The sequence below is a fragment of the Myzus persicae genome, unplaced genomic scaffold (assembly GCF_001856785.1).
Source record: "Myzus persicae strain clone G006 unplaced genomic scaffold, MPER_G0061.0, whole genome shotgun sequence".
NCBI lineage: Eukaryota > Metazoa > Arthropoda > Insecta > Hemiptera > Aphididae > Myzus > Myzus persicae.
Genome location: NW_019104011.1, coordinates 157,876 through 169,926, shown reverse-complemented (window position 1 = coordinate 169,926; position 12,051 = coordinate 157,876). Strand labels below are relative to the sequence as shown.

General features: G+C 30.1%; 1 protein-coding gene across 1 annotated transcript; it reads left to right on the top strand.

Moving 5' to 3' along the window:
* On the top strand, window positions 1-6,988 carry LOC111037548. Its single transcript, XM_022320187.1, has 4 exons — window positions 1-147; window positions 3,971-4,117; window positions 4,329-4,490; window positions 6,800-6,988. The coding sequence occupies exons 1-4, from the start codon at window positions 85-87 to the stop codon at window positions 6,986-6,988; spliced, it is 561 nt and encodes a 186-aa protein (XP_022175879.1). The 5' UTR covers window positions 1-84.
* Window positions 6,989-12,051: the final 5,063 nt, after the last annotated feature.

The following is a 12,051-nucleotide window of genomic DNA, read 5'->3' as shown; positions in this document are numbered from 1 at the left end:
ACAAATATCTTCTATGTTTTATTCTTTTCGTATGAGTATTTTACACGTAACTTTATTAATAATAGTCACAAATAATCACAAAAAATGTTATTTTTAAAATTACTTTTTATTTTATTAATTGGAGATTTCATCAAAAATGTGGTGTTGGTTAGTATAATAATCGTGTAATAATATTACAAAGTACTTTTAGGAGGACGTTACGTTGACATAGTCAGTCTGCTTATGCATTATTTTGCTCAGATAAATAGTATTATCTCCGACATTAATAAGATTTTGGATTATTATAAATTTGAGGTTTGTACTTTCTGGGAAACATAAATTACATACATTTACCTTTTAAAATCATAATTCTATGTTTTTTTTTATTGCTATTAGATTCAGAGGAATCAAATATTATGCTAAATATTTTGAAAATTCTGTAGCTAGAAAATATTAATTACAATATTATGAAAATATTTTAATGACTAGAATTATTTATTTATTCACAGAATTACAAAACAGAATGGGGCCTAAAATTAAACCAAACAAAATCGCTCCACTCTACCTTTACACTACGCCCCAGAGAATGTCCACAACTATTCCTCAATAATCAATCTTTACCCTACTCTCAAAACGTCAAATATCTTGGACTAACCCTAGACCGCCGGCTCACATGGGCTCCTCATATAGGCTCCAAACGGTTAACGCTCAATGATCGTAGCCGCCAACTAAGACACCTACTGACCTCCAAACATATTCATCTGAATAACAAGCTCCTTATTTACAAAATGCTACTTAAACCAATATGGGTCTATGGTATACAGCTTTGGGGATCAGCAAAACGGCTACAACACGATTGCGCAAATTTTCCTTTTTTGACCCGACTAATTACACCACGATTGAGCAAAAAATTTGGAACACGATTGCGCCCCGATCCCTTTTTACCTATTAAGATCACAACACCATTGCGCACCAAATGATTTTTTTTTTTTTTTTATTGTTACCAACATTATAATGTTAAAACAAAAGAAATTATCTACCATCTTTAAGCACATGCTTGTGGTGATGGTAGAGAGTTAAATAATATTATACTATAAACATTTACATATAAATAATTGAGAAAACAAAACATACAAATAGAATACTTATAGCTAAAAATAAAATTCTACAGTTATATAATCTTTCTTTATTATTTATTATTTATACAAGTATTGAAAATAACCAATTCTGAATTTTTTTTTTCATACCTGTGGTTATAGTATTCCCCTTTGAATAGAATATTTCCTTTTTTATATTGACTGGCATTTGATTATAGTTTTTTGGACCTAGATAGTCTATGAATTTTTGACCAAACGTTTTTTTTGAATAATCCAATCTAGCATCAAATGCTCTATTTTCTCTTTTAAAATTGTCTTTGTTCATGTCCAGATAGGATTCAATATTTTTTATTATGAATATAATAATTATTTTTTTATATACAGACTCAAATGGTAATACATCTAATAAGTTAAAATTTTCTTTAGTTGAACCAATTAACGTATTTCTACTTAAACATATTCTAACAATTTTTTTTTGTAGAAGTTGCAGTGGTCTAGACGCATTTTGATTCAGACCCCCCCAGACCAATAAACCATATTGAAAAATTGCCTGAAATAGTGCTAGATAAATTATGCGCATAGTTTGTATTGGTAAAAATGACCGTATTTTATAAAAGCTAAACGATAATAGACGCATACGCATCACAATATTGTTTACATGTAAGTTCCATTTCATATTTTTATCAAATGTCAAACCTAAATACCTAATACTCGAAACTCTAGCTATTTTTTGATATATTGGAACATTACAAGAATCCAAATTATCATAAATATTAAATTCTAAGTTATCAAAACTTTTATCATCCTTATTAATGGAAAAATTTATAAAATTTGTTTTATTGTAATTGATTGTTAGTTTTCTGTGATTTAAGTAGTTTATTACTTTTTTAAAATCTTGTATAGCTTTTACGCGAACTTCATCCCACGTATCACCTGAAAACAGTAGGCACGTGTCATCTGCGTATTTTACTATTTGACCATCAATTTTCATATCACATATAGAATTTATGTATAAAATAAACAGCAATGGACCCATCACACTGCCCTATGTGCAGTGTATATGTGTATATACTATAAATAATAATTTATATACAACATAAAATAATGCATACAATATACATACAATACATACTTTTTATAACTTGCATATTATACATATTACATGCACTCAAATTATAAATTCACAAAATGCACTTTTTCAAACGAAAATATTTAGTATTATAAATTATATTCAAGTCAATATACACAATATTATTTGATTGTTGATATTATATTATTAATAGGAAATAAGTTTAAGTCATAGACCTAACCTAACTAGTTATATGGTTCAAGTGCGTGTATATGAAAATGTATTGAATGTATACATTATTTTATGTTGTATATAAATTATTAAACATAGTATATAGTATATACACATATCATTTGGTGTGCAATGGTGTTGTGATTTTAACAGGTAAAAAGGGAGCGGGGCGCAATCGTGTTCCAAATTTTTTGCGCAATCGTGGTGTAATTAACCGGGTCAAAAAAGGAAAAATTGCGCAGTCGTGTTGCGGCGAGCAAAACCTACCAACATCAATAGAATACAAACCTATCAATCCAAAACTCTAAGACAAATCACTAAAGCACCATACTACGTTTCCAATCACACACTCCATCACGATCTTTCTGTATCCTTTGTAGCAGACGTGGCTTAAACACACTACAAAAGATTCCTAAAACGCAAATGGTGTAGAAGCTTACTGAATAATTAAATTTTAATACTCATGTCTTTTTTATTTCTGTTAATGTAGTACCTCCACTGGGAGGCTCCTACGCTCTGTAATATACTTATATCTAGATTGTTATTTTATTTTTATTTTTATTTTTATTTTTCTTCTACTTTCCAATTTCATCAATTGTTCTTATTGTTCTTTTTGTAACAGATTGAATAAAACATTTATAAACAAAAAAAAACAGAATTACGAAAAAAAAAAATGTTATCAAAAAATTAATAATTTGTAAATATTTTGGTTAGTGTCAGTTTCGCTTAATGGGCTGGATACAATCTTTTGTTTATGACCGATTTTTAGTAAGATTTTCTTCGTGATATTTACGTCCTACTAAATAACGTTTTGTACCACATTTATTTTTATTTTTGACTCCCAAAATGACAACTGTATTCGATATGACATACCTACATGAATTTCTATTCTAAGAGCCACCCTCTAACGCCGAGAATCTAAAAAAATATACTTAACAAAAAAAAGAAATACAGAACATATTATTGGGATTGTAATTGATGTGATTATAATATAAACGTAGGTACCTATGTTACCAACAAAAATTTTCACGGGAAGAAACATAGAATTCTACTTGACATTTTCAACTTCAAGGAAAATGTATGAATCATAAATATGTATTTGCGTATTCAACGTAATTAGTAATTTGAAAAATATCAAGTACCGTGGTTCGAGTTATAAGGACATTTTTTACTTGACTACAAAGAATCAAAAAATAAAGTCAACTAAAACATAGTGTTTGTTGTATTAAATTGTTTGTATCTCTGAACGCTATCTAAGCTGGTATTTAGCATTAAAATCCATAGTTTCTGAAATATTTTTACCTTCAGGCAAATATTTCTAAAACAAGCTATAAGCACACTTCATTTTATTTGTAATTAAATTTTATACATTTCGTACAAATTATTATTAGATAATGAGTAACTATTAGGACGAAAACCTTACAAAAAATCAATCAGAAACAAAATCTTGCAACCAGCCTGTTAACATATTTATGTTAATAAGTTACCAATTATATCAATTTTTAGAAGGTGTTTTGAATAACAGTTAAAAACTATTATTTTAATGTAGAATTGAATTACATAATCCCAAAAATTATTTTACTGTGATTTTCAGTACAATCCAATGTTATCGTATACCGTACGGTTTAAGAAAGTTTTTGTACAACCGAGCCAATTTGGGCATTTTACCGTCGATCAATACAAAGAAACACAATACATAAATGGAAATTTTACACTACCTACGAATGTATCCATTGATACAGTAAGTAAAACAATCATAAATTAAGCAACCGTAGTACTTAACTGGGTGGTGCGTAATAAAAATTAAAATAACACCAAATTAGTCGGTCATGCAATTACGTATAAATCGATTATTTTAACATTAATATGCTTATACTTGTTTAGCTTTTCATATTAATATCAATTGTATACATTTGATGTGAACATTAAATAAACATATTTAAATTTTTAAGGTTATAGCGGTATTTAATCGTTGTGACCCAGATGGCATTAATTGTGAATACTTCCAAACTTGGAAATTAACAGATATCTGCACTAAATTAAAGGACAAGAATCAAATATGGTCCCGTTGGTACGGTTCGTTTGATCCACCTGTGATTTGTCCATTTGATAAGGTAAGCACAATGAAATTATTTAGATATTTTTTTACTTTGGTTTACTTGAAAATTCAATGGTGTTGTCGTACTTAAAATTTATTTTTTTCAATTATTCTTTATTTTTAACTAGTTTACAGACATTCAGTTAGTCCTGTAATCCAAGAAAATATAATCATAGTTGTTGTACATTTTTATGTAATACGCAGGTTTAGGTCTAAATATGAACAGACTTCACAATATTTTTATTTTTTAGCCCTATTTCCGTGGCCCGTCCTGTACATGCTAGAAAATGTACTTCTCTAACTAATCTACTACTCTATGGATATTGTCTATTAAAATTGCTTGTATCTAAAATCTATATATATTCATATATATATGCAGTGTTGGATAATAACTTAACGTGCGTTACCAGCGCTGTATTTAAGAATTGTTATAAGGAGGGGATGAGCCATTGAATGCCACACATAAAAGTGGGGGCTTTGCCCCCCACACAACCCTTCAGGTTTTCAAAACTTGATCACTAAATACTCTTCAGTTTACACTTTACACACCATATATTATATATATTAAATTCTACACTGAATACCAATTATTCATTATTTTTAATTAATGACAGTAACATTAATTATTATTTAAATCTGAAATAAATTTCAATTTTTAATTTACCTTCCAAAAATATTCTTTGAGATTAAACTTATTAATAATTACCATCTTACTATAAATTTAATACTATCGACTTTCTTTTACTTACATCTTCATTTTCCACATGAATATTCGTCTTCTTTTGTTGTGGCTTAGAAAAAGAATGTACTGTACGTTTCATTTCAAATTTAATAAATTCAAATTAAAACCAACAGTTTAACACCGAAGAATGAAGATCAAATTATACATTACACAACGTTGAACAATAATATTGTCTGTTACAATCCGCTCGAGTTTAGCCTACGAATACGAATGTCGTTTTTCCAAACAAATGAGAATTCCGATAGCCTAATTACGTGGAATATATTAGACCATTCCATAATAACATAATATACAATAAATTGATTTTGGTATTTTAGTTCTAGTCTAAAAATATCTTGTTTTTATATTACAATGTTACAACTGTGCAGTAATAAGTAATAAATAACTAATAAGTAATAACTGACTAATGAGTAATGAGTAATGACTAATAAGTAACACAACTGCTGGAGCATCTAGATCTAGTATTGCTCGCATACAGGCACAGTACCTAGAATAGGAACCGGACAGAAATCGCAAGAACTCGCCGCACTAGCTACGACATGGCGGTTTCAGTGGCGTAATAACAGGCTATTAATAACCTTTTAACTGATTTGTTTTCTACTTTATTTGCAAAAATGAAAAATACAATAATATAATAAATACTAAACACGATTTAGTACGCCGCGGCCGCTGAGCGTTATTCGTTACTGTAACGAAGTTACATTTTTCAGTAATGTAACTTTGTTATCATTATTTTTGGATAACGCAAGAGTAACCACGTTAATTATTTAGCAATAACTTAGCAGAAGAACGCGTTACATAATAAATTGAACTTTTTTTTTTTGAGAGGGGGATATATCGTGGTGCTACTTCACGGGGCAGTTCTTCCCTTCGAATCCGCATCAGAAAATGTAATTATGCTAATAATTTAAGTAGGTATTTATGTAATCACAACATTTTTCCAGTGAAATCTAATACAATTATATAAATAAACGATTTTGTGTTAATATTATTTTCAATTTAACTGATTATAAATATCGATTGCAGCCTATACAGGCAGCAACTCTTATAGTTATTACCTTATTTATTTTTAGATTACCTGATAAAATATGTACATCGACATACAGACAGTCGTAAGGATTGGCGCTAATAACTATTGGCAGGCCGGAGCTTTTGCCAACAGTGCATAATAACCTATAATATCATTCGTTTAACATAAGACTAACGCCATTATAACTACCTAGTTACTTTCGAGTAAAAATGTAACGTTATGCATTACTTTTGTACTTGAGTAACTAACAAGTAATCTAGTTAGCTATTTTATTTTGCAACTTGTAACGTAACTTAATTACTTTTAAAAAGTAACTTACCCAACACTGTATGTCTGTATACATATATGATCTATGTAATGAAACGCTTTTAATTAGATATATTAGTAATCATCAAATTAAATATATACAGGTTAGGTTAGGTTAGGCTATAAATTATATTTTATATATTGTATAGGCCTATTTAAATAGGTTTTATGTATTAAACACTAGTAAAATGTTTTTTAAATTATTTTTAAAGACATGTTGTTATTTTGAATAACTTTTTACATTTAGGGTCATTACCAAATGAAAAATGGAACTATTGATCTTGGCATAACAACGCTGTTGTATCCTCAAGCAACCGATTACCAATGGAAAGTAATTCAAAAGTTCTGTGGTAATGATGGATGTATCGGTATTATGGTTATGGAAATTTCATTTTTTGGCTACAGAAAAAAAATCAAGTTAATTCCAAAATTATAATATGTTATACTATGTTGTAGAATATATTGTAAAAAACCTTAAAAATATGTACACTTAATTTATATTCGAACATATAAAATTAAAATGTTAAGATAAATACAATTGCATATTAAAAATAAAGAAATAAATACTGATATAATTAAATTTATGTAATTTTATCCGTGGTTTTACACTTACTAACATCTAAAATAAATTACAAAATGTATTAGGTGAGTATAGGTGCAAAATATATAGGTATATAACGAACATTTTATGAACTATGGTTATAGCATTGGGTAAGTATGTATTTTACTTTTTGTTATTGGTAAAAATTCTGATCATATTTTTATAACAAAGAAATAATATAACTATTGTTTATACCGCGATGGTCCAACATTATGTATAAGTGGAGGAAGGCTAATTTATACTTTTATATAAACAACTCAAGAGGCATCAAAAGAAAAAAAATGATTTTAACTCAAATTCTGTTTTATAGCAATCATATTATATAAATATAATACACAAGTTATCCTAATGCAGATCAGAATGAATTCATAATTATGATTACGTTACTTAAATGTATTTAGATTTGAAGTAATTAATCAATTAGTGCGATGATTGACATTGTTTTTCAGAAGCAAATTTTTAAAGTATTAAAAATATTCACTTCTATGGAGCTTAGGTTCCTTATATAGATATAACTATATAAGTAGTATTATATAGTGTAGTATTTTGTTTTTATTGATATATAATATTGTTGTTGTAAAACACCGTAATATTAAGCTTTAATTAATAAGAATAAATGGCAGATTTAGTTGTGAATTATAGCTATTTTTAAAATACTCATCTGATAGAACCTGCAAGCTATTCGATTATATAAATCTAAAAGTTTCAAATATTTCCAGTACCTATATTGTTTAGAAAATAGATAGTAATACGAATACGAATCAACCATGGTCACCAGTTCAAAACACAAACACTATAATATATAACTTATGAGTTTATGAAATTCAAAATATTCAATCGACTCAATATACACACTATAAGTATTTGAGATTAAATTAGTTACATATTCATATACATTTCACATTAATACTAATACTAAAACAACATGTGACATCAATTTGAACAATTTTAGTTTTGTTAGCTAGACACTCTTCTTAAATGTACCTAACAACTAATGAGTTGTAACCATAACATTTTATGTCTACAAGCTGTTTGTAGTTTTTATTATGGATTTGTGTGCAGCAATTTATCATGAATACCTATAACAAAACGTCTATTATTAACGTTAAACTATTTAAGCCTCTATATTATTTATTATTTTCTTTTTCAAGTAGAGATCAGTGGCGATAATAACACTTAGGGAACCCCCTAAGTGATTAATTTTGATAAATTCATTATGGCTTCTGCTGGTGACCTTAAATAGTAGTTAGTTAGTCTTCTTCTTTCTTAATATATAAAATGACAAGTAATCGGAACGCCAACGTCACTCGGTTTAGGGGACGTCAGTGTTGCCGTTTCGTTTCTACCGCCCGCCGGCCCATCGGGGCCACCAGTTCTTTAGCGCGACCAATCGCGTAACTTCCTCGGGGCGGCCGAGCCGTCGACGAGTTATCTCGCTTTTTTTTATCACTCATCAATGTCGTTTTTCGAAAAATTGTGCACGCTTTACGTTTTTTTATTACCCTCTTTTTTTTTTTTAACTTTTGGACCTTTTATTCTTACTGCTTCATCCTTAAAATGTATTCTTTTAAAACCCTCGGTTGTGCGGTTCGTACACAAACCAATCCTCTTCGTAGACCGGAGCCGTTCTTTACGATGTGGATTTAACAAACAGTTTTTTTTTCAACATTTTGAAGAACCATCCACATACTGTTTTTTTTTCATTCCATAAAATGTTGCACTATATAATTTTTTTGTTTTGCCTTTGGTAGCCAAACCTCTCTTGGTTAGATATTAAATTAAACACATAAATAAAACAAGACACACATATGGAACAGAACTGTTCTTCGACAGTGTTACGGATGTCAGTATGAGTATATACCATATTGGTGGTAGCGTCGAAGGCAGATTACTCACTTTGGTTTCGTATTACACCTATGATGGCTGACTTGCTTGACACTCAAATACGGATTTCGAACATACATTTTCTTACATACGAAAAAGCACCGGACATGCAACGAGGAACCATATTATTCAATTGCCGATTTTCATGGGTGATGTTAGATTTCTAAACACTGAAACTGGAATTTCAAACATTCCCGCGTTCGAAACCAGATATCAAAGTCTTATCATAAATCCTCATCACCTCCTAAATTGTTGTTTTTAACTTCCATGACGTCGACAAGAGTGGCTTTTTAAGTCATTTTAACGACATTGTCGTCTCCATCACCGAGTCTCACATGCCCCCGAGTTTCGCAACAGTGAGTTTCTGATGGCAGCTAGTTGGGATATAAAATGGTACTTTTAGGCGCAATTGGTAAACTGCCATTGAAACACACTCAGACCCGAATGGAATAATGAGAGTAGCTGTTATCCACACGAGTCACGGTCAATGAAAGCGAGTGGTACGAAATTTGTGCCCGTTGCCATTCGAGGGTAATGGAGCAGGTCAAAGATGAGCAATACAATCATCATGTTAATTGAAATTTTTTTTATTTTTTTTTTTTGTAATTGTCTACGTAAATTGTGATTATATACGATTCATTTAATTGCACATTATTATTATCATTATTATTTATTTATTGTTAATAAGGCTTCAACAACAAGGTCTTTGCCTGCGGTACGTTTACACAATTAAGTACAATTTGGGAAATTACGAATTATAAGTTAGTAGTTTTACAGTTTTATATAATATTTACAATACATTTGTTAGTTGAGAGATTTTAACAGCATTAGATTTTGGTGTCGATGCCAATGTATTTGAAGACGCTATGGACCAAGTGAGTATTGTTTTCTCTTAGTGCTTCTTCCATCGATGAAGGTTGGTTGAGGATGTTCCTTGCGTTGGCATACAGCGGGCAATCTAGGACTATGTGTTTAATAAAGAGCGGTTTGTTGCATTGGCTAAAGAGAGGATTTTCTTCATGTTTTATGATATGCATGTGGATAAGGTTGGTATGACCGATTCTTCTTCTTGTGTTGATAATTTCGGAACGTCTAGAGATATTGGGCTAAGGATGTCATTTGGTAACTTTCTTTTTAATTGATTTCAATTTGTTTGACATTGGTATTTCGTCCCAGGATGTTTGCCACATATGAGTAGTGTGTGAGTTTATGATTCTTTTTATATCTTGGTATGGAAGAGTAGTAATGGATAAGGACAAGGTCGACGTGATTGCCTCGTTTGCCAGTAAATCCGTTTTTTCGTTTCCTGTTATGCCTGTGTGAGAGGGAACCCCCACATGAATTCAATCACTTTTTGGGTCGAGGAGATGATGTGAATTTAGAAGATTATATCATTAGAAGGGTATGGTGCTTCGATAGCTAGAAGAGCGCTTAGGGAGTCGCTGATAATTAGAATATTATTTGCGAAAGTTGACTTTGCGAATGATTATGCTTCTTTGATGGCTTGGGTTTCCGCTGTGAAGACGCTGTCAATTAGTAGTTTGAAACGTTGTGTATTATTTTAATATATGCAACATGGCTAATAACAAATAAAAGCCAACAACCATACTTGGTTACGTTTAAGACTAAACAATTATTTAAATACATAACCATAACCAGTCTTCGAATTGTGTTTAGTTCAAAATAATGAATTCTTGTATAATTAATGTAAGTATATACTATTATAATGTTTTTCCTGTACTTTGAACCTGGAAATAATATTGTTACTTTTTTTTTAGATTGAAGATAATTAATATCGAGTACCCGGCCATCGAGTAATTGCCGGGTACCCGGAACATCTCTAATAATTATACCAAGGATAAAAAAAATATATATATAAACATGAAAGCTACTATAATATTAATTTTAGTATGTGTGAGTTTGGCTGCTAATGCTTATTCCATTTTTTTCGGAAATTCAAAATTAGTAAGTACTAAATTTAGAATGTATAAAAATTATTGTAGTTTTTAATTTTTTTTTTTACGAACCCAAGGATAAAACGATCAGAGAAAAAAGAATATTGTTAAAAGAAATTAATGAGCTAAAAGAAAAATTAACGAATTGGAAAAACAAGCTTTACCAACTGTGGAAACCGCTGATAGGAATTATGCCAGCATAATGTTAGCCCTTACTGAAGGGTACTCTAAAATTTCTAAATTATATCAAGCCATAGGAAAACATTTTTCCAAAAACAAAAATCATACTAATTTTATGAACAATAACAATGTGTCAGTTATAATTAATGTATATAACAACACAAACACGATCCATCAAAACAAAACAAGTTTATTATTTACTGAACTTCTCCTAAATGGCTGGACCGATTTGAATGCATTTTTCGTATACTTTTGGGTGGCGCCCTGGATGATTCAGATTCACAATTGGACCGACCCGGGGAGTTGCTCAAACAGGGATCTTAAGATTTAAGGAAATATTTGTTTGTATACGGTTGCTGTTGGTTATAGGAGAAATATAAATATATTTAGTGGACATTAGTATTTTTTTTGTTTATTGGTTGCCTGAAGTGGTTCATCGGGCAGATTAAGTATAAGAATGCGTCCAATTGAATTTTCACACATTTCCTATCAAGGTGGATGAGTTACACTTATAGCCGCTCATCGGCATGTTCACAATCCAAATAAAAATAAAACATTATTTATATAAAGTACTCATCGAGCAGTTTCTGCAATCCACGGCAGGTAGGCATAATATACTGCTCGCATTATCTACATCGAGTCTCATATAGAGTGGGCATTTTTAACGGACAACTAAGTGCACGGGATCAGCATTACATATTATATTATAATATAACGATATAATACTAAATGTATTAAATGTTAATCATATAATTTTCATATACATTTTACAGTTGTATGAAGTGTGATAATGTGTGTGTGTGTGTGTGTGTGTGTGTGTGTGTGTGTGTGTGTGTGTGTGTGTGTGTGTGTGTGTGTGTGTGTGTGTGTGTGTGTGTG

Coding starts and splice junctions, on each gene's coding strand:
- LOC111037548 (XM_022320187.1), top strand. CDS start 85: ATGTTATTTTTAAAATTACTTTTTATTTTATTAATTGGAGATTTCATC. Junction 148..3,970: donor TCATCAAAAATGTGGTGTTG/GTTAGTATAATA, acceptor TGTGATTTTCAG/TACAATCCAATGTTATCGTA. Junction 4,491..6,799: donor TGATTTGTCCATTTGATAAG/GTAAGCACAATG, acceptor TTTTACATTTAG/GGTCATTACCAAATGAAAAA.